The following is a 23126-nucleotide window of genomic DNA, read 5'->3' on the forward strand; positions in this document are numbered from 1 at the left end:
CTAATAAGAGCAGATCAATGTCGCGGGTGCTGGAGAAACGGGATGGAGCACTGCTGTGGTCAGACTCACGCTGAAGCCCTCATCTTGGCGGCATAGCGCCCACACTCTCGCCTGCCCTCTTCCCTCATTTTGACCCACCTCCTGTGCCCCTACAACTGGGAACTGATGAGCTGTGGGGCTGCTGTTTTTGCCGTAGCTCAGATTTTTAAAATAGCAGCTTTTTCTTTCAGTACATTACAGACACCTTTCCATTGTCTTCCGTCTCCCATGGTTTCTGCGGAGTAGCCGCCCTAAAGCTTCTGGGTCTTGGGGTTTTGTTATATGTTCTTTGAAGGTGATGCCTGTTTTTTTTCCTCTGGCTTCCTTTAAGATTTTTTGCTATGGTTTTGTTTTCCAGCATGCGTGCTGTAGTGTGGCGTTATTTGTATTTGTCTGTTTGGGGTTTGTAGTAAATTATTAAATTTGTGGTTGCAAGATAACATTTTCACCCTTTGGTCTCTAAGTGCTTCATTCTGTTTATTTCCTTCTGACCTGTCTTCTTCTTGTTTTGTTTTGTTTTGTTTTGTTTTGTTTTTTAATCATGGTGTCTAATCTATTAGTAAACCCATCCGGTGAGTTCTTAATTTTAATTATTTACCTTTTAGTCCTAGAATTTCTTTTTTCGTTTCTAGTTCTTGGCCAGCATTGTCCATCTTGTCTTTTATGTAGGCATACTTGTTTTAAAGGCTGTTGAAGGTGTTAGGCATACTTGTCTCAAAAACTGTGTCTGAAAACTTTAGGTATCTGTGTATCCCTTAAATCTGTTTAAGACCTGTGTCTGAATCCCTGTGGGTCTGTTTTTATTGTCCATATTTCATTGATTTTTTATTTTGTTGTCTTTTATCCTTGTATTCTCAGCTATATTGATTGTGTGGATGAAAAACTCCAGAGATAATATAAATCCTAGGATAATGTTGTCTTCCTCAAGATATGATTACGTTTACTTCTGGGAGTTCCGGATTATTTTAATTCGATCAGGGATTGAAGTGATTCAAAGCTAGGCTTCTGTCTTTGCGGTTAGTCTATTTCCAGTTAGTTTTATCCCAAATGAAGCTTGTGTGTGTGTGTGTTTGGTTTCCAGAACTCCCTTTCCTACTTAGGTCCTGATCTTCACTTCCGGTCCCCCTTGGTCCCCCGAATGAAAGAACATGTCAGAAGCTTTGCTCAGTTTCTACATGCCCTGTAGCCTCCTACATCAGCAGATGTAGGAGGCATCAGCAGATGCCCCAAGGCTAGGAGAAGAATGCCCCAAATGTCAGGCTTACCTTCCTGGGTTTCTTTCTTTTCCCAGATCCTGCTCTCCTAATTCTTTACTGCCTTGTTAGTACTCTGATTCTTCTAAACAGATTTGAAAAACATGTTCTGTGTAGGTTTTCTTGTTATTCGCCTTGAGAGTTAGGTCTGAATTACCTATTGTGTCATTACCAAAAGCACACCGCCTCCCCCAGCCAAGGATTTTATTATCTTCAATCCAGCAGGGATGTTTAGAAGTCTCTGGAACAGAACATTAATATGATTTAAGTGGTATTTTAGGAAATTTAATATGTCAGTGGTATGCAAAACAGACAGGAGTTGGGAAAGGCTCAGTTAAAGTAGAAGAGTTAAAAGACCAACATAACTGAGTGCTTTCTAGAGTAAGAAAAAAGCGGGTGTTAGCGTTTCTTTTTTTTTTTTTTTTTAAGATTTTATTTATTTATTTGACAGACAGATCACGAGTAGGCAGAGAGGCAGGCAGAGAGAGAGGAGGAAGCAGGCTCCCCGCTGAGCAGAGAGCCCCATGCGGGGCTCGATCCCAGGACCCTGAGATCATGACCTGAGCCGAAGGCAGAGGCTTTAACCCACTGAGGCACCTGGGCGCCCCTAGGTGTTAGGGTTTCTGAAGCTTGGGCGTTTCAGGGAGATCAGAATGAGAGTCTTGGCTCTCCTACTGACTAGCAGCAGATTGCCTTTCAGCAGTTCCTTTACCTATCCTGTCATCTATAATATGGAACACTAAAGTCCCTACCTCCTAGGGTTGTAAGAATTATACAAGAAACTCTGAAAAACTCGGGTTGTAATGGGTTAGCATATAGTATGTGCTCAGTAAATAGTAGCCATTGCTGTTACGATTCCAAGATCCAAAATTCAGTTATTTAGGTTAAAATTCATGACTGCCGTTACTGACTCTGGGCGTGACCCTACCATTGTCAACTTCACGGGGGACTGTTCACTTCCTAGGAGTCTCGGGGAGTAGCTTGCATGCGTTCACGCAGCAGCACCGGTGCCAGTAATATTCTAAATACCCACCGTGTACTGAACTGATGTAGAGGCTGATACCATGGTTTTAAAGATTTTTTTTTTTTTTTTTAATTTGACAGAGAGAAATCACAGAGAGGCAGGCAGAGAGAGAGGAAGGGAAGCAGGCTCTCCGCTGAGCAGAGAGCCCGATGTGGGACTCGATCCCAGGACCCTGAGATCATGACCTGAGCCGAAGGCAGCGGCTTAACCCACTGAGCCACCCAGGTGCCCCTGATACCATGGTTTTAAAAGATGATCCCAGACCCACATCTCAAAGGAGTGATGATAGGTGATTTTAGAAAGTGCCTTCGTCGGGCTCGAGGGTAGATGATTCATATTTTAGGCTTGAAGAGCCATAATTTCCACATTTCACTTAATAAAATATTTATTTGAGAGAGAGAGAGAGAGCACATGCGATCAGGAGGGGGATAGAAGGAGAGAGAGAGAATCCTTAAGCAGACTCCCTGCTGAGTGAGGACCTGGATGTGGGGCTCGATCCCAGGAGCCTGAGATCATGACCTGAACTGAAATCAAGAGTCGGACCCTTAACTGACTGAGCCACCCAGGCGCCCCAAGCATTTTACTCTTAAAAACAACCCAGTATATAAGCATAGAAGCTTACACAAAAGGTAAATCAGATTATGAGCCTTCATGTCACAAAAGGATTCCTAGAGTCGTAGATCACTTGAGAAATTATCTTTTTGAAACCTCTCATTTTCCTACATCATTGGAGTGCGGACCAGAGGGTGGGTGACTAGCCCAAAGAAACATGCCAGTAATGACAAGGTCAGGACTGGGACACGAGTGTCTTTGATTTCTGGTGGAATATGATTCTCTTGCCAAAAATAGCATGTCTTTGTCTTTTTTAACCTGTTCCACACCTTTCCCAACTCTGTTCAAGTTTCCTGTGGCCCATGGAACCGGGTGCCTATGGGAAACTTGCCTTCCAGAAGGAAGACCCATCTGTCACCGTGAATTTCATTGACAGAAGCTAGAAAACGCATGCCAAGGAAGCCTCTTTTCTCAGTATCTAGCCTCTGACTCTGTGACTGTCCTCCTAGCCTTTTATTCTTTGGAAATTTCATTTATTTTTTGTATCAAACTAAGTGATGAGTTTCTGGCTCTAGGCTCAATGTAGAATTCCACCTTCGCTTTCTTCCGCAGAGGTCAGGATGTGCATTCAACTTGTGATGGTCATGGGAGACCTATGTCAGATGGAACCTGTTTTCTTCTGTGTCATATGGCGAGACCACTGGTCATTCATTACCTGTTCAGTGTATGGGACATAGGACCAGGCTATAAGATCAAGTATAATTAGAGGAAGTAGCTTCATGTAAAAGGATTAGGTTTTTTGTTTTTGTTTTTGTTTTTTTTGGTGTGTAACATTGGGGGAAGTCCTAGGTGTTTAAAACAAGACGAAACATAGAACCTGAAATAAGAGAAACCCTTTGTAACAGAGTTTGTCCTACTCTGATAAGGTGATACTTGCCATCTTTGCTTTTCCTAAAAATCTGCTTATGATTAATGACAGTCCGGACTCAAGATTTAGAACATTTTTTACGTGTGTGATTTCCATGGTATTTTGGCTAGGTAAGTGAGAGCCCGAGGTTTGGCTGAGCTGTGTCCTTGTTAGAAAGGCACAGCATGTAAATAAGGGATGGACTGACAGGTGATACAGAACGTGATACTTTCAGCATAATGGAGGGGGTCTGCCTGCCAGAATGACCAGACTTTTCAGGAAGAGCAGAGAAGAGCAGGGGGCTCGTAATTAAAAATAGAAGTCGATCTAGAGCCTTGCTCCTCAGAGTCTGGTCCAAGGACTTTGGAGCTTATTAGAAGTAGAGAATCACAGGGCTCACCTAGACCTGCCAAGTCAATGTTTGTGTGCCCGTTAAATATGGCGGACTGCTGTGGCGTACTGGTCTGGATTTTGGCATCCACTCTTCCCTTTACTGTCCACAAAATCGTTTGTCTCATTCATTTTCATCAATCCCCAGTTTCCCCTCCAGTCTTGGGATGATGACCACAATCCCGAGGCATGGCTTTCCAGGCCCTGTCTCTGGCACCCTCCCTGTTGCCAACTGCTTTCTAGTATCATTCTCTACGCAGGACTCTTCGCGTGGTATGGTCATCTCTTCCTTCCTGTCCCCTATTAGACTAGGAGTTTTTAGATGCTAGAGGATGTCTTGCCTTTTCCTGTTCCTGGAATATTGTTCTCAACAAATGAGCTTGAAAAGGTGGATTGAATGCACGAGGTGCTAGAATGACTTGTGAACCACTAAGAGGAGCGGTGCCGGGGGTGCCCCCTGGGGTCTCTGAGCTTCCTGCTACTTATCTCAAAGAATCATGGCCTGAAGCCTCCACATGAGTGGACAGGACCAACCAGCAATGGCAGCCCAGCTTGGCTGACCTTCAGAACTGGCCTGGATCTTGTTTGAATATCTCCTGGGTGGAAGACAGTGTTTGGGCTTCATAGGAATAAAAAGACCTACAAGGGGTAGAGTTCCTGCTCTCAAAGAACTGAAGAGTTTGGTTAGGAAGAGAGGTGTACACAGTGCAAGAGTTTATAGTTCAGGCAAGAGTCGGAACAGAATAAAGACAGCACGGCTTGTCTGCTCTCAAGCGATGTTAGATTTTTCATATGAGCCATGTAAGATCAGTGACTGTTGGAGAAGTCCAAGAGGAGGATTTCTTCAGGCTGGGGTGGTCTGGGAAGGCCTGTGGAGCAGGAGGGCAGAAACTGGGTCTTGGAGGATGGGGGAGGAGGGGCAGGGCCTGGAAAGGAGGAGCAGAGAGCGTCGTGTGAGCAAGGATTCTGAGGGGGCACCTGCAACAGATCTGAACTGGGAGAGATGTGCAGGTTCTGGAGTCGAGTTCTAGAACGTCATCAGGCTCTCGAGGCCAAGGCTGTGGTCGTACATGGCTCACATAGTGATGCTCGCACACGGGCATGAACTGGGGGAGGCACGGAGGGGAGAGAAGTTCCTGCAAGCTAGAAGAGAGGGTGACCGAGACTTTGATCATTGCAACCCAAGTTCATCCCAGTAGAGTTTTCGGAGCTCATTTTTGGAGGAAGAAATGAGTAAAGAAGGAAGACACAGCTAAGAGTTGAAAAGAAGATGATGTCGCATTGCCCATGAAGTTTTGTAGAGGGGAGGCTTGAACGGAGCTCATCTTTGCTTTTGAATCCCACATCCCATTTAAGTTACATGCAAATAGGATGAAGATGAGTGCTAGACAGCCCTTCGTCAGTGACTGAACTCGGGATGTATTTGAGTGGCCACGGGAAAGACTATCTAGAAATGTACCTGCAGGGAGGGAAGAGAGGCGGTGTGCGGGCTGGTACCAGAACCGTGTTTAGACCAGGCAGCCGTTTCCAGAGGGAAGGTTAGTTAAAGGAAAGGGAGGAGGATCTCGGGTCACAGGGAGGTGGCCATGATGGGAGACCCTTGATGGAGGGAGCACGAGAGGACATGAACCTGAGCCCCGAGCTGAAGCCAGGCCAAAGATGCCGCTGGGCTCTGAAAGTAGAAAGCATACCAAGTGAATGGATGCTCTTCGACATTCAAGTATGAACATTTGTGGTTCAGAACATTTCTGTCACCTCGATGCCTGAGAGCCATGAGTTGGTTCTAAGCACTGTTTCCCAAAACTGTTCTGCTGGGTCCACCCTGGGCTCTTGGAAAGGTAACACCCAAAAGTTACTTGTAAACTGCTGGTTCCCCCAGTACCCGCCTGATATACAGAAGGGGTCTGCTATCAACACGACCGGGTTGGGATGGGGCTAAGATCTCTCTTTAGGCCAGGTCACTTGGGTGTCCAGACTTTCTGCCAGTCCAGGCCTCCTACACCCATGGAACCTTCTCAGCTGAGAGCAGGCTTAGCCCGAACCATCGCCCCACTGAGAGGGCTCCTCGGGACTGAGTGTGCCCCAGCGGGCAGGGCCCCCTCAGGCCCGACCTGGCCCTCTTATCCCCTGACCACGTCAGCTGTGTGATTTTGGGGAAGGGGACAGCGGAAGAGGGTCAGGCAGGGGTGTAGAACTTGTCAGACCTGACGATCGCTAGCAGAATTACCTAATGCTGTGTTTTTCTTCTGCAAAGGGTACCATGCCAGTGGAAAGGATGCGAATGCGCCCGTGGCTGGAGGAACAGATCAATTCAAATACGATACCCGGGCTGAAGTGGCTTAACAAGGTAAGTGTGCGGGTGCCCGTGTGTGTGTGTGTGTGTGTGTGTGTGTGTGTGTGTGTGAAAGAGAGAGAGAGAGGTCCTTACTAAGATGTGCCTGGAAACGGCCAAAAAGTAAAATTGTGTTCTTTGTGTTCAAAATCTTATGCTTATTAATTACAAAACCAACCAACCTAAAATGATCTGTGTTATTCTTTAATGATTCTGACCCCCTTCCTTCTCTAAATGCCTCTCTTGCTTCTCCTGGCTTCTGGGATTGGAGAACATGGAAACTCTGGGGGTCTGTGTTGGGAAAGAAAGTTCTTGGCTCTCTTCTCAGTATTGTCTGTGTAAAGAGAACTTTCTGGTTTGTCGTCTTTAAAAAAAGTCTCCTCTTTTTATCATGAAACATGTGATGTGGTCCTAAGAAAGCAGGCTGTCATTTACAACCCTCCATGTACACACACACACACACACACGTACCTAGATCCTCCCTTTGTCAACCTCAGACTCTCAATCTCATTGATCCTACCTGTTAGGAGTGAAACAGGGAGAGAGTGGTTGTCAAAATAAAGAACACCTGAAAATATATAGTTATCACCTAGGAAAGCCACTAATATATCACGCCTTCTTTAAGAGGGCCCAAGGGAGAAGTTTCTCTCCCGCTACCAGGAATATTGCAGTTCTTCTGAGTAAATTTCCTTTTCCTCTTCTGCCTCCTCCTCATTTTGATCTCAAGGACCTGATGAATAATTCAGCTGGTCAGGCTTTCTCCTCGTAGGGCGTGCTTGAGAGCCTCGAGCCTGATTGTGGCCCACTTCTAACAAGTGTGGAGGGTCCTGTAACATTGTGCTTACTCCTGTCTCTCCTGGCTTCGTCTTATCTTTTCAGATATCTCTCAGCCTTATTTCTTTTTCCCTCACCCACTTATTTTTCTTTTCACTTATTTTAACTATAATGGTATTGTATTTGAGTGCACGGTTTCAGTGGGTCCTTTTCTGAAACAAGGTGAGGGTAACAAGTGAATGGAAATAAGTAAACCATATAGTCGCTCCATGGGAACTGGCCCCTTATCTTAAGGTCTCTGGGCAAATAGTTTCTTTTTCTAGGCGTGCTATATCCATGGTGTTTCAGATTTGTATCCTGGAGGGGTTTTGTAATTAGCCTGCTCCAAAGACGCAAACAAGAAGTCAGGTCGGGTCTTGGCCTGCTTGGTTAGCAGGCCACAGGTGGTGGTACAGGAAGGGGCGGGGAGACTGTCGTCAAGGAGAATTGAAGAAACATAGGGTACTCGATAATGATAATAATCATAAAAATTAATGCTTATGAAGTGCCAGCTGCTCCTCTAAGCGAGACACGTGTGTTGACTCACATAATCCCCACAATGGGGAGATGCTGTGATGTTTTCCATTTTATAGGCAAGGAAGCCAAGGCACAGAGACATTAAGTTGGATTATATATATATTTTTAAAGATTTTATTTATTTATTTGACAGAAGAGATCACAAGTAGGCAGAGAGGGAGGCAGAGAGAGAGAAGAGGAAGCAAGCTCCCCACTGAGCGGGGAGCCTAATGTGGGGCTCGATCCCAGGACCCCAGGATCATGACCTGAGCCAAAGGCAGAGGCTTAACCCACCGAGCCACCCAGGCGCCCCAAGTAGGATTATATTTAAAGAACAAGATGGCATCGCCTATATTGATACAGAGTGTGACATTGAAACAGAAGTTCCTGATTTCTGAAGAGAAGTCATTTTTTTTTTCTTTTTAAAAAGTACATCCACCAATTTTGGCTGCCCTGATGCAGGGGCAAACTTACCGTGTTATCGCGTCCCCTGCACGAGAAGGCACTAGATACGGCGCAGTTAACTGTCCTTCTAGTAGGTTGAATTGTGCCTCCCGCCCCCTCTCTCCACAACGATATATCCACGCCCTCGGCCCCGGAAACTGTGGGCGTGAGCTGACTTGGAAAAAGGGTCTTTGGAAAAGATGAAGGATCTCAGGATGACCCCGTGGTATCTAGCTGGGCCAGTCCAGTGACGAGTGTCCACGTAAGACAGAAGAGCAGAAGGCCACGTGAAGACAGATGTTGAGATTACCGAGACGCAGCCATGAGCCAAGGAATGCCCGGGACCACCGGAAGCCAGAAGCGTCCAGCAAAGATTGTCTTTGCAGCCTCTGAGGGGAATGCGGCCCTGCTGACATCTTGCTTCTAGATTGCTGGCCTCCACACCTGTGGTAGGATGGATTTCTGTGGTGTAAGCTGCCCGCTTTCTGGCAGTTGTCAGTTGTTAGGAGAGCTCTGGGAAACGAATCCACCCTCTTGTGGTTGCTTCTTCACCGGGACTCTCCATTAAGACACCTTTTCTTCCGTCCGCTCTGTCCGTGTTTTTCTGATAGACGACTAGAAAGGGCGTGGGAACACTTGGGCCCTCATAGGTGGTCCTCCCGGCCCCTGGCTTGTGAGGTCTCTTCCAGCAGGGAGGGAAAGGAGACCCCTGACCTACCTGGTTTGGCCTCAATGTGAGCAGACCTTGGCTTCAGCAGATGACGCGTCTCATGAGGCCAGGGGGGAGCTGAGGGGCCAGGGGACCGGTCAGGCAGGCCATGCCCTGGCCTGGGTGGAATGTGCCTGTGGCTGTGTCTGTGCGTGCAGGCAGGGCTGTCCCAGTCACTGTGGACGTTTTCTCTCCATACCTGCACCTCCTCAGGTCATCTTTTTATAGGTTTCTATTAACTTTGGCTTTGGCATTCTTCTGCCCATGTAAAGATTTCACTGGAGACCTTACTGTTGTTTCCATCTTCTTTTTTTTTTTTTAAGATTTTATTTATTTATATGAGAGAGAGGGGGGCGGTGGGGGGGTAGAGGGAGAAGGAGAAGCAGACTCCCCGCTGAGCAGGGAGCCCGATGTGGGGCTCCATCCCAGGACCCCAGGATCATGACCTGAGCTGAAAGCAGTTGCTTAGCTGACTGAGCCACCCAGGTGCCCCCTATTATTTCCTTCTTATTCAGAAGCATTCTGCCTGAGAGTCCCCGATGGTGTGTTGAGTGGTTTGAGGTCTTTGTAATATCTCTTCTCCCTCTGAAGACTGGTTATAACTCAGAAATCACTGTGGGGCTTTGTCATTCACTTACGCCTTAGCTGCCTTGTTCGGAATGTGTTGGTGTTGGGGGTGAAGTACTCCATGCTGGACGGCCCCGGCGGGCGGGCCAGGCCTGTCTTGATGTTGCTGCTTGCTGGCTCAGTGCTAGGGCACCTGAGGAAGTTCTGGGTGAACACTGTTCCATGCGTAAATGAGAGAACGATGTTTACTTGAAGAGGAGCACCATTGGTGAGCAGGTCTTTGTTCTGTGAAGATAAATGGACTTAAGAACATTGGGTTGGCAGTTGGCATGTTTCTGTCAAGTGGAGAGTCCATCGTATTTGGGACATTCTTAGTAAGAGACAAATAGGTGGTTAATAAATGCCTTAAATTGGTCTCCATCTGCATGCTGAGGAGGACGGTGATGGCATGTGTCCTCTGAGGGAGCAGTGAGGAAGTTCGGCGAGGAAGGCCGTGCGGAAGGCCTTGGCTTGGGCCCGTTACTTCTTATTATGAGTATTTATAAACATCCATGGCAGGTTTGAATTGTCTAATGACTAGAAAGAATAGTATAGCAAATTCTCCTGTGCTTTCAAAATTCACATTCAGATTTAAAAATTACTGACATTTAGAATATTCCTGTGGGCGGGGGCATTTGAAAGCAACTCTGTGACAGCATATGTCTGTCTCTAAGACTTAAGACCATTTTCTGTATGTTCACAATACCATTATCAATCCACTAACCATAGATTACTCCTCATTAATCATAACTTTTAATATCATCACCGCACGTCCATATTCGGCATGCCTTGTGTGTTCCCCGGAATGTGTTTTTTACAGTTGATCAGTTCAGTCAGAATCCAGAGAAGGCTGTTCAGCCTTGAAGTGTCTCCTGATTGTCCTGATTATGAACAGTAACCCCTCCCTTTTTTCTCCCCCCTTCTTGCCTTTGACTTGTCGAAGAGACCAGGTCCATGTTGGGCTGGTCCAAATGCTTGCTTGTGGTTTCTCTGGGCCATTTCTTGAGGAATGAAGGAGGCAGCCACAACCAGGTTCATTGTTTCTCTTGGAGCTCTGATCGATTTCCACTCTGGTTATTGACATGCTCATTGCATGTGGGAGATCCGCCTGGACCCCGGGGGCCGAGGCCACTCCCCGGGCCTGTGGCGTCACCAGGTAGTTTCAGACCTTATTCTTCTGTTCACTTTGAAAGCAGGCTCATGCTTGTCTAAATGTTAGGCCATCTCAGAACAAGGTGAGGAGCCCCAGCAAAAATAGCAGAGTAAATCGGAACATCTTCTAAACACTGGAGGAGAGAAGAGGCAGAGGAAATGAATAAAGCTAGTTGCCACGTAGGGCCAAGGTATGTTCTGCATTCCTCAAGATAATCGTAAATGTTCTTGTCAGCTCAAGCACTGCTTCTCTCTCCTTCCCTCAGGTGGGCACAGTCCTCTGTCTATAAACATGGGTTGAGTCTAGAACATGCTGTCTCTCCAAACACGGTGTGAACAGCCTCTGTGAATGGGGCACCCAGGGCTTCTGGTAGCACAGACTGATGGCCCGGGGTCCACACAGACACGGAGCAACACCATCACCGTCCTATAGGACACAGTGACCGAAGACCAGAATGTTTGCTGCTCAGAATCTCTTCTAGTTTTACCTTCCTTGTCTTTCAGCATCATCTTAAAAAAAAAAAAAAAGAGAGAGAGAGATGTGATATGTTTAGTAGCAGTTTATTTTTTGCAATATGAAAAACTAGTTAAAAGTTACACGTATTCAGGAGGGCACAGATTGCATGGAGCGCTGGGTGTGGCGCATAAACAATGAATTTTGGAACACTGAAAAGAAATAAAATAAAATTTTTAAAAAAAGATAAGGAAGAAAAATAAATTCTATTATAAACCCCAGCCCAAAAAAAGTTACACGTGGTTTCTGTTTAATTTACCACTTATCTATTTTTGAATGTGCAATTTGGTGGACTTGTCTGCTCACAATGTTATCTACAGTCATCATGACTATAATCCCAGAATTGTCATCACCCCGAAAGGAAACACTTGGCCATTAAGCGGTCACTTTCCATTGCAAAGCATTTCTCGTCCTTTCCTTGTGCAAAGGTATTCACTAATCTGCTTTCTGCCTCTTTGGATTTAAGTGGAACCGTTCACGATGTGGCCTTTTGTAGAAAGCTGCTTTCACTGAACGTGACCTTCAAGGGTCATTCGTGTTGTGGCACCTGTTAACACTGCCTTCCTTTTTGTGACTGAATAATATTCCATTTTATGCATGTACAACATTTCCTTTATCCATTCATCAGTTGGTGGACATTTGGCTAGTGTGAATAGTGCTGTTTTGAACATTCATGTATAAATACTTGTTTCGACGCCCGTTTATAAGTCTTTGAGTGAAATTACTGGGTCATGTGGGTATTCTGTGTGTAACTTTTTGAAGGATAGCCAGATTGGTTTCCACAGTGTCTATGCTGGGTGACATTCCCACCAGCCATGTAGGAAGGCTCCAGTTTCTCCACCTCATTACCGCCAACTTCTTATTTAATTATTTAAATAATTTAATCTAGCCACCCTGGGGGTAGGAAATGGTATCTGGTCGTCGTTTTGATTGGCACTGGCCTGATGCTTCGCAGTGTTGGGTGTCTTCATGTGCTTATTGGCCATTTAGTTATCGTCTTTCGAAAAAGGTCCCCTCAGACCTTTTGCCCAGGAAAGATGATCCGTGGATACATGGTAGATGATTGCTAGGTTTAGCCGCTCTGTTTGTGGGTTCGTGATTTGGGCACAGTTTCTGTGAGACGTGGTTTGGTAGGTGTGTGCGTGAGAGCATGCGTGTGTGCATGTAACTACACGTGTGCAAATGCTTAAAGAGACCTACTTAGGGGCGCCTGGGGGGCTCAGTGGGTTAAAGCCTCTGCCTTCAGCTCAGATCATGATCCCAGGGTCCTGGGATCGAGCCCCACATCAGGCTCTCCGCTCTGTAGAGAGCCTGTTTCCTTCTCTCTTTCTCTCTCTCTCTCTTTCTCTGCCTGCCTTTCTGCCTACTTGTAATCTCTGTCAAATAAATAAATAAAATCTTAAAAAAAAAAAGACCTACTTACCAGCACCAACTTTGTGTTTCATGAGCTAGACTTTAGATTGTGTCCCCTCTGAACTCCCCTGACCTAGGCTCAGTGGGTTGAGCCGCTGCCTTCGGCTCAGGTCATGATCTCAGGGTCCTGGGATCGAGTCCCGCATCGGGCTCTCTGCTCAGCAGGGAGCCTGCTTCCCTCTCTCTCTCTCTGCCTGCCTCTCTATCTACTTGTGGTCTCTCTCTGTCAAATAAATAAATAAAATCTTTAAAAAAAAAAAAATGTGCAATAGCAGGTTCTGTAAAGGGTCTGCCTGTTTAAGTGTAAACCTTTAGATCTGGTCGCTCTTTCGGGAGAAGTTTCTTTCACCGAAATAAATTTATTTTTTTCATTTTCACGTCAACACCAAAAACTGCCTTATGATTTTGTGCTCTGATTTTCATCTACGTTAAAAAATAAAATTTCCCTCAGCCCTTGGCTGATCACTGCTCTTTGGAAATGGCTAACCTGAAACCATGCTATCTCGGTGGGTGAGACAGACCGAACGAGGAGGGGTTTATGAGAAGTCTCTTGCTTTCAGTTCTTTATTAACTGAGTTTTAAATACAGTAGAATGTTCCCTTTTTAACGGTTCTTGGGGAACTCTCAAATATTCTGAAATATTTTTAGTTCAGGCTTCTATAGAGGCATCAAGTCCCTTTGGGGTCAGTTGGGATCGTTTCTATCTTTCGTTGTGTGAGAGACCAGAGTGGTTGGAAAATCCCTACTGACATTTTCTTTCCTCCCCCAGATCCCCATACCTAGAAACTACCTGAACTACCTTTAGGGCTTAAAAATGGACAGTTTTCCTGGGCTTGGTTTCCACAGAAGTCAAGACAACGGATGTGTCATAAGACGGGAAACCTCAATCTGACCACTGGGAGACAATGTGTAGTGTGATATAGTGATTGAGTACGGACGGGATCACGTGGCCTGGTTTTGAATTCGGATGCCTGCTACCATCATTTCCTTGGTCGTAGAATCTAATTCTGTTCCTCAGTTTCCTCACCTGTAGGGCAGAGATAATGGCGTCCATGGAGCTCTGTAGGTTCTTGCAAAAAATGAAACCAAGACCACGTGAACACATGGGCAGTCACATGTAAAGTGCCGTGGGAAATCACTAACTGCCGAGACTGGTGAGAGAGAGCTAGTTGAAGAAGTTGCTCATGAGTGTGACTTTGTTTCCAAAGCACTGGTTCCTAATCCCGTGTTTAAAGGCCAGGGCTGATGTAAGCTATTTTGAGTTACCTCTTGAGCAGTAAAAGAGATGGAAAATGGTCTATTGTAGAAATTGTACCAAGAGACTTTTCTCTAAAAAAGTAGTATCTCCACGCATTTAATACATCTTTATTTGCATTTCTTGCTGTTTCATGCAGGGCAGTAAACCCAGTGTTTTTCTGTTGGCTGCACAGTAGATTGAGGTATCTGATCTCTGTGGCAGTGACCTCGGATAACCCCGATTTCCCTTTAGGAGCACAAATGGGTGTAATTTTGGAAAGTTGCCCAAGTTTTAATTTACCTAAGGCAACTGGAGTTCCTCTCTAGCAAATGATGGAAACCAACGATAACAATAAGCATTAGAGGTTTCAGTCAGTGGCCAGCTCCCTGTGGTCCTTTAAGGAAAAATGGCACAGATAACAGAACACATTGGCATAGCCCAAAATCAACTCCTCTGAACTTGGAATGCATTCCTATTGTGCCAGACTCCACAGGACTCTGAATCTGTCCTGAATGGGCTGTCGAGATCTGGAGCCCAGTGGGGGAGGCGGGTTTGGTTCCTAGTGGATTTTATTGTAGGCACCCCACAAACCCAGTGTCACGGAGGAGAGCATCTTACTGGCTAGGATGTAAGAACCTTCTGCAAAGGTGGCCTGAACCCCATGGCTGTGGGTTTTGTTTTTTTTTTTCATTTTTTACTTTTTTTTTCTTTTTTTTTTTTTTTTAGGAAAAGAAGATTTTCCAGATCCCTTGGATGCACGCGGCTAGACATGGGTGGGATGTCGAAAAAGATGCGCCCCTTTTTAGAAACTGGGCAATTCACACAGGTATTAAAGCCCCCACATGGGGCACAGAAGCAGACAGTTGTTTATTGTTGATTTCATGCCTTCTTTTTTTTTTTTTTTTAAGATTTTATTTATTACAGCGTGAGAACAAATGGGTGGTGGGAGGGGCAGGAGAAGGAGAAGCAGACTCCACGATGAGCAGGGACCCTGGCGCAGGACTCGATCCCAGGACCCCAGGATCATGACCTGAGCTGCAGGCAGACGCTTAACTGACTGAGCCACCCAGGCGTCCCAGTGTCTTTTTTTTTTTTTTTTTCGATATAATGGACAAATAAAATTATAAGATAGTTAAAGTATACCACGTGATGATTTGACGTCTACGCTATGACAAGATTCCCCCCATCAAATTAATTAACACACCTATCACCTCTTATATTTACCTTTCATTGTTTTTGGTTTTGGTGAGAACGTTGATGTTCTACTCTCTTAGCAAATTTCGATTATACAATACAGTGTTAACCATTGAAAATATTTTCTTTTTTACTATACACATAAGGCTTATGGCCTCGTGAAGACAGCTCTGAAAAACCTGTGGCGTGTCCCCAGGCACAGCCTGGGGGACCGAACTCCCTCACTCGGAAGGGATGCTTTGCTCAGAAATGACACTTAGTCCTTAAATTTCCTGTGAATGTGGGGTTCTGAGCATGTTCCCCATAAACTTATTTGTTCTGGAGTGGTAAACTTGGTTTGAATTTCTCTCTCCAAAAGGTAGTCAAGAATATATTTATTTATAACAGAATTTAAGGAGGGAATGCTATTTACAGGAATTAGACTTTTTACTAGTATTTGAGAGTTCGATGAAAAAGGACACTCTAGTTACCTGGGCTTAAAGACCTCCCCAGCCTGCCAGCTTTCTCTGATACTTACCTTGACTCTCCATTCTACCATTATTCTTTTCTCAAGCTGTTAGGTAGAGCTGGGGTGACCAGTTTGTCCCAGTTTGCCCAGAACTGTCTAGGTTTTAAAACAAAAATTTTCACATCCCAGGAATTCGGTCTTGGTCCCAGACAAAGCAGCATGGCTGGTCACTGTAGTAGCCTGGAATTAAAAAGGGATGTCTGCGCTATCTGGCCAGCAAGCCTATATGTTTCCAGAAACTTCTACGCTCTATTTTTCCCTGCTCTTTTTCTTAACCTTCATTCTTTTGACTCTCTTGTTAGGAAAGCATCAGCCCGGAGTAGATAAACCTGATCCCAAAACGTGGAAGGCGAATTTTCGATGTGCCATGAACTCCTTGCCTGACATTGAAGAAGTCAAGGATAAAAGTATAAAGAAGGGAAACAACGCATTCAGAGTATACCGGATGTTGCCCTTATCTGAGCGACCTTCGAAGAAAGGTAGATATTTACTGACCAAAACGATGGTCACGTCATATATATTGTAGTATCTCTGTGGTTTCTTTATTTCCACATCTGTGGTCACTCCGAGGAGAGAACAGTTGTTCACACTGTGGGTGATAGTCCTCCCCTATCTGGCTAGGGGAAGTGACCGTCAGGTTGCTGAAGGCGGTCAGAGAAACTTGGCCATGTGTGGGTGAAAGCACGTACAGGTTCATCGAAAGTTCCAGAAAGAATTGAGGGGAAACCGTTCTCTGTATGTTCCTCGTGCATTAACCCCAGACTGTTTTTTGTTGCCACAGGAAAGAAACCAAAGACAGAAAAAGAAGACAGAGTTAAGCACATCAAGGTAATCTTTGTTGTTCAGAGAGAAAGCCAAAGTTTGACCATATTAATGATTCCTGTTCTGTCTCATAAAAACAAGCAACGTGATCACTGTGAAGTATTTCATCTTTCTTCTTTGGCTCTTGTGTTATGTGTGCTTTTCATGTCTCCTCTTTGGCTTATCCCCTAGCACAGACTCTGGTACCTGTTCCCCTGCTTAACCCAGTGTCACTGAGCAGTTGATGAATGAAGTCGCAAATTCACACTGAGCTGGACTCCAGCCGCCATCTGGTCCCCACGACTGTTGCCAGCTGGTCCCTTAGTTCTAGCTGAGCTCTAGCAACCAGCTACGATCTGATGATATCGTTATGTTTTCAGGCTCATAAATAGACCTTAAAGTCTCTATTAAGTATTATATACTTATGTTAAAATGTATCATCTCCGTGTTCTGCTTATATTCCATGACAGGCCCTAAGGTTGGGGGCACAGAGTTCTCTTCGAATACCCTGTCCGTGTGGTTCTCACTAGTCTCTGCCCCACCTCAGAACTAACTCTCACGACTCCCCAAGCCTTTTCATAGGGGTGTGTGTGTGTGTGTGTGTGTGCTTGTGTGCACACGCACGGGTGAGCCTTTCAGTAGGTGTGTGGTCTGGAACCCCCTGCAGTGTGAGGGTCTTTGTGCCTACGTGGCATGGCCTTGTCAAACAGTCAGAGAATAGCCAAATACCCGTGCCAAATTGAGGATGAGTTTCAGTGGTGGACAGGAGAGCAGACACTCCCAGGCCTACAGACCGACAGAGAGAAGATCGTCAGATTGTCTTAGGGCTCACGGCACTCGGTTTGCAGATAGAGAAACTGAGGTTCAAGAGAGTTGAGTGACATGGGTCCAAGGGCGGTGGCACACGTGGCCAAAGTGGCACGGTCCTTGAGAACGGAACTTTAAGGTGATGCCAACTATTCTTTTTTTTTTTTAAATTTTTTAAAAAAGATTTTATTTGTTTATTTGACACACAGAGAGAGATCACAAGTAGGAAGAGAGGCAGACAGAGAGAGAGGGGGAAGCAGGCTCCCTGCTGAGCAGAGAGCCTGATGCGGGATTCGATCCCAGAACCCTGAGTTCATGACCTGAGCTGAAGGCAGAGGCTTAACCCACTGAGCCACCCCGGCGCCCAATGCCAACTACTTTAATTCCTAAGCCAGAATTGCTGTCAGAGGAACAACCCCAACTGTCCAGACAGCACGGTGTTTAAAAACAAGCCACTTAGTCCCAGTAGACAAAACACAACAGTATTTACTTCTGAGATAAAGGGAGACTTGTGAAGGTGGATAGAATTTGAGGGGCAGCTGAGGTAGACTGTTAAAGTTTCGGAAGTGCTCATTTCAGAATGGAAAACAAATACTTTCAGCAGAGTATTTCAGAAGTGACATGTCCAGTTTCATCCTAAATATTTTTAGTTTGCGACTTATTTTAAATACAGCACAGTACTGAGGCCTAATTTTGTTTTAACTTTTTTATTGTGGAAAAATTTTATACACACAAGAAGGAGACAACTGAGGAGAATTTGCTCTGTGACCTTCACCCCAATTTCCACATTAATAGCTCGGGGCTTTTTTGTTTCAGGAGTGGGTGCCGCCATCCACGTCCTTCCAGCCCATGAGAGTGACCGATATTTGGCCATTTTTGACTCAAAAGAAACCATTTCGTATGGTTCAGCGCACTATTTTGAAGCAGATCCCATATCATATGATTTTCCCCTAATAACTGGTTCAATTACCTTCAAAATATGGATACTCTTTAAAAATAACACAGTATCATTATTGCAGCTGAAGAATTAACAGTAATTCCTCAGTCTCATCAAATATCATAAAAAATAGTGTTCAGATTTCCAGTTGTCTCATAAATGATGTCATTTTTATACAGTCTGTTTATTGGAATTAAAATCCATCTAAGGTTCACACATTGTGATTTGGGAGTATGTCTCTTACGTTTTATTTTATTTTATTTTAATTTTTTTTTTTAAAGATTTTATTTATTCAGGGCGCCTGGGTGGCTCAGTGGATTAAGCCGCTGCCTTTGGCTCAGGTCATGATCTCGGGGTCCTGGGATCGAGCCCCGCATCGGGCTCTCTGCTCTGCGGGGAGCCTGCTTCCTCCTCTCTCTCTGCCTGCCTCTCTGCCAACTTGTGATCTCTCTCTGTCAAATAAATAAATAAAATCTTTGAAAAAAAAAATAAAAGATTTTATTTATTCACAAGAGACAGAGAGAGAAAGGGAGGCAGAGGCGGGGGAGAAGCAGACTCCCCACTGAGCAGAAAGCCCGATGTGGAACTCAGTTCCAGGACCCTGGGATCACAACCTGAGCTGAAGGCAGATGCTTAACTGACTGAGCCCCTCCAGGTGCCCCTCTTAAGTTTTCTCTTAATCTGTAGGTCTCCTTTAACATCACTTTTTATTTATTTATTAATTTTTTTAAAAGATTTTTTATTTAATTATTTGACAATGACACACAGAGAGAGGGAACACAAACGGGCAGTAGGAGAGAGAGAAGCAGGCTTCCCACTCAGCAGGGAGCCCAACACTGGCCTTGATCCCAGGACTCTGGAATCATGACCTGAGCCAAAGGCAGATGCCCAACGACTAAGCCACCCAGGGGCCCTAACATCACTTTTTAAAAAAATTTATTTTTCTGGGCACCTGGGTGGCTCAGTGCGTTAAGCATCTGCCTTTGGCTCCAGTCATGATGCCAGGGTCCTGGGATCGAGCCCCACATCAGGTTCCCTGCTTAGCGGGAAGCCTGCTTCTCCCTCTCCCTCTGCCTGCAGCTCTGCCTACTTGTGCTCTCTCTCTGTCAAATAAATAAATAAAATCTTTTTAAAAATTAATTTTTCCTTGCAATTGAAAAAAAAACCCCACTAGTTATTATTTGTATCAAGTTTCCCAGAGCTGGGATTTTTTGCGGGGCCCTACACGTTAATGAGTATTGTTTAGTCAGAAAAGTATGACTTCCCCACAGGTAGGTGACTTGGAAGACTTTGCTGCAATCTTGAGTATGACTGTGTCGTATTTACTACTATTTTCATAGCATCTAGCTCAGTGCCTGGTACAGAACAGATAATCAGTACATATTCGATCACTACGTAGATGCATAAATAGAACGCGTGAGGCCGGAGTGGGGTGTTACATCACAGCACAGATTTAATTTCCTCATCTCAGTTAACAGACAGTGAGAAGGGAGTAACCGACATTCGCCGTCAGCAAACCTTACTCAAACATGCCTTCCATGCTCCATCGAACATCAGATACCGCAGTGAGAGGACACCATCAGTTTAGGTTTGAGCAAGAAAAACTGCTTGCGATGAGACCATGGCCCACACTTGATGACAGGGCACATTCTGTTTCAGGGCTGGGGACATCCGGGGAGATGTTCATCTTCGAGTTGATGACACGGGCTGTTCTCATAAGCACGGGATGTGGCGGTGTCTTCCATGTGGCTGCAAGTTGAGCAGGGGTTGGAAGGGACATCCCCGGGTGAGGCTTGGCCAGGGTGGCCCAGGGAAGCAAGTGAGAGTCCCCAGTGAAGCGTATACCGTGGAATCCTCCGGTGACAGCAATGTGGTTAATACCTGAGATTTGTCCCTCAGAGGGACATTGTCCCTTCAGCAGAAGGCAGGCGGTTCATCAGAAAGAAGCACAGCCTCACTTCTGACTTTAAATCTGCTTGTATCTGTCCCACAATATGGCCTCTGAACGTAGATAAGGCCAGTAGCCTTCCCAAGCTCTCTGGCTCCCGACAGGCGTTCATAGAATGTTTCAGTAGAACGTTTTCCCAGGGGATCTCTCCAGCTTGTCCGGAATTGTACAGTTGAAGGACTTTATCCTTACTGAGCTATTAATACATGACTTTTTGTTGTCACAATGCCCAAGCTCTGAGTTAATAGGTCCCATGCCATTGTGTGACAGGGGAGACTAGATAGGCTTCTTCCACCAAGAACGTTGGTCTTCTGTGTAGGAACCAGGTGGGAAAATTTGCTATTGCGACAAACTCCTCCCAATCTTCATTCAGTTCGACTTGAAGTTTTAACTAGCAAATGAGGTTTAGAACCTGTGGGCTAAGTGTCAGAATTTTTCTGAGGTCACTCAGGCAGTTTAACTTCCATGCTGTAAGTTCCCTCAGCAGATCGCTTCCCCCGAGACTGGGAAACTGAGGCCTACCGGCCATGTAGTAGGTGCAGAAACTCTGCCTCGATATTGCTCAGTGTTCTCTGTTGTGAATATATATGCTCTGAACTCCGTGCGCTGTGTTTTACTTGAGCCGGGCCTTGCCCGTGTGGAGGTAACTGGCCATCTAAGGAAGTAAGACTTAAGACCCAGGAGTGCGGACAGTCCCATACTGTGCGTGTTTCAAAAAAAAAGGTCACAGGGCCAAGATCAGTAAGGAGAGAAGGGGATAAACAGAGGAGGGGAAGCTGACATTTTTGAGCCCCTACCAAGTTCTGAGCTCTAATTAATATGTCATCTCGCTCTTCCTGGGATGGGCAGGTCATCTCCTGTTTGCATATGAGGAGTTGGAGGTACAGGGAGGTTGAATAATTTTCTCCAAGGTAGCACTGCTGGGATTTGAATCCAGGTCAGTCCAGCTCCAAATCCCACACTCTTTCTCCACACCTGGTGCCTCTCGGCCTTTCGGAAGCGGTGGGACCTGAGCCAGGCTTTGGGGCGTGAATGGAGTAACACAGCGGTCAGTGCCCAGCACCAGGAGCATAACGTGAAGGCCGGGAAGTCAGAGTTGCTGTTTGGTCTCCCCGGGATGAGTCAGGAAACTGGCTTAATTAGAGCAGGAGTCGGTGTGAGGCAACAGTGGCAAACAAAAGACGGTGGGTGGGGAGGGTTAGAAATGAATAGTTCTGCCTCCTAGGATTGTTTGGCGATGAAACATGCATGCTTTGTTGCATGCTTCCAGATCAAAGCATTGGTGCTGTGATGGGAACTATATTCCAGGAGGGTGTCTCAAGTCACCCGGGAGAGAGCAGGCCCGGTCTGTATTAGTTCTGAACCTAGACCTCTGGGTAGAAGTTACAGAAAAGCAGGTCCTGGTTTTTAGCAGAACATTCTAATCAAGCTGTTGGCTCTAACGGTGACCTTGAGCTGGATTAAAAGCAACAAGCTCCCGGTCACTGTCCAGAGACCACCTCTCAGGGCTGGTACTGGAGTGTTCCCATCATTGGTTGGAAGAGGTCTTCATCAGGTGAAAACACAGACTGGCAGCCCGCCTGGAACACAGGCAGACTCCGAGCTGCCCCGGATGGAGCCGGAGAGAGGGCCCGCCTGCCTGCCTGCCTGCCTGCTTGGGGCCGCTGCCTCCTTCTGCTCTTGGTGGCTCTTGGGGGTACCGCTCAGAGCTCAGTCCGAAGGCTCTGTGGCTGAGTAACCTCGGGGGATGATGTGAAACGAGGCTTGGTTGAGTTCCTTGGGTAAGAGCAGTGCACAGTGGAGTTATATTTAAGGGGGGGAGGTCTTTCTCATGGTGGTGGGAAGGAATGGGGGGGGAGGAAGGCGCAGTGCAGGTGTAGATGAAGTTGGGGGCCCTCAGAATGGAGAGGGGGAGATGTTGGAGAGGATACAGAGGGTGTAGACAACAGCGGATCAAAGTTTCAAGCCTTATAGAAGGGAAAGTTGGGACTGGAGCATGTTTTGTGGAGGAGGACGTGAGTTCAACTTGGAACGTGTTGAGTGTGAGATGACAGTGGGATCTAACGGGCCCAGAGTTCCGGTAGGTGTGGGACGGCAGCTGTGTGGTCAGGTACTCAGGAATGACATTGGGGGCCTTGACAGTAGAAAAAGAAGAAGAGAAGCTGAATGAGAAGAATGAGCCCCAAGGACAAGATAGAGAGGAAAGGGAGCCAAGGAGAGAAGTCAAAGGGAGGTTGTGATGAGAGTAGGAAGAAGATGAAGACAGTCTAGTTCCAGGGAAGGAAGGAAAGAAGATGTCGTAGGACTGGGCAGGAGGCGTCAACCTATTTTACTAGTGGTCCCATGGTGTGGAGTGTACAAACCCCTCACCCTACCCCTCCAGGCCACTTTTTACGTTTTTAAGTAGGCTCCATGCTGAGCTTGAACTCACGACCCTGAGATCAAGACCTGAGCTGAGATCAAGAGTCAGATGCTCAACTGACTGAGCCACCCAGGCGCCCCTCCCCCCAGGCTATTTCTATGAAGCCCAGCAGGCAGCCTGAAATTGTAGTTAGTAGAGAGATCTAGAGATGTCCTTCAATTGGGCTGCAGAGAGACTGGCTTTGCGCAGATGAATTAGGGCATCTCAGGGGACTGGGTTGTAGATGAAAAACCTCAGACGGCCACTGAATCTTGCCTCTAGGCAAGGGACATCTAGACAAGGGGCTGTGGCACAGGGATGAGATGGAGTGGACTTGGAGCGGAGGCTGAGCGGCCTTGCTGTCCTCTGACTTGCCCCCCCCCCCCACCCAAAACCCTCCAGCAAGCTCAGCTTTTGAGACGTTAGAGGTCGAAAGAGACTGGCTCCTGCCTTTGGACTCTCTCATGCCGGTTTGTTTGCTTTTGCCTCAGACCCCTTAAACTGCAGGCCAAAGTTTAGATTCTACATGGAGGAGGAAGGTTCTTGGGCATACAGATTTGACAGAGTTAACACACCACGGAGGGGTCTGAACTTAAACATGGTCTCGGATTGGCTTTCTCTGGGGCGGA

General features: G+C 46.1%; 1 protein-coding gene across 3 annotated transcripts in view; it reads left to right on the forward strand.

Moving 5' to 3' along the window:
- IRF2 (interferon regulatory factor 2) overlaps positions 1–23126 on the forward strand; it is an 84232-nt gene that overhangs the window by 36819 nt on the left and 24287 nt on the right. For all 3 annotated transcript variants that reach the window (XM_045988283.1, XM_045988300.1, XM_045988292.1), the window contains exons 2-5: positions 6420–6512; positions 14628–14727; positions 15906–16082; positions 16385–16431. In XM_045988283.1, coding sequence (XP_045844239.1) covers positions 6426–6512; positions 14628–14727; positions 15906–16082; positions 16385–16431 — 411 coding nt within the window. In that variant the 5' untranslated portion in view covers positions 6420–6425. The remainder of the gene's footprint in view (positions 1–6419; positions 6513–14627; positions 14728–15905; positions 16083–16384; positions 16432–23126) is intronic.

The sequence above is a fragment of the Meles meles genome, chromosome 2 (genome assembly GCF_922984935.1).
Source record: "Meles meles chromosome 2, mMelMel3.1 paternal haplotype, whole genome shotgun sequence".
Taxonomy (NCBI): domain Eukaryota; kingdom Metazoa; phylum Chordata; class Mammalia; order Carnivora; family Mustelidae; genus Meles; species Meles meles.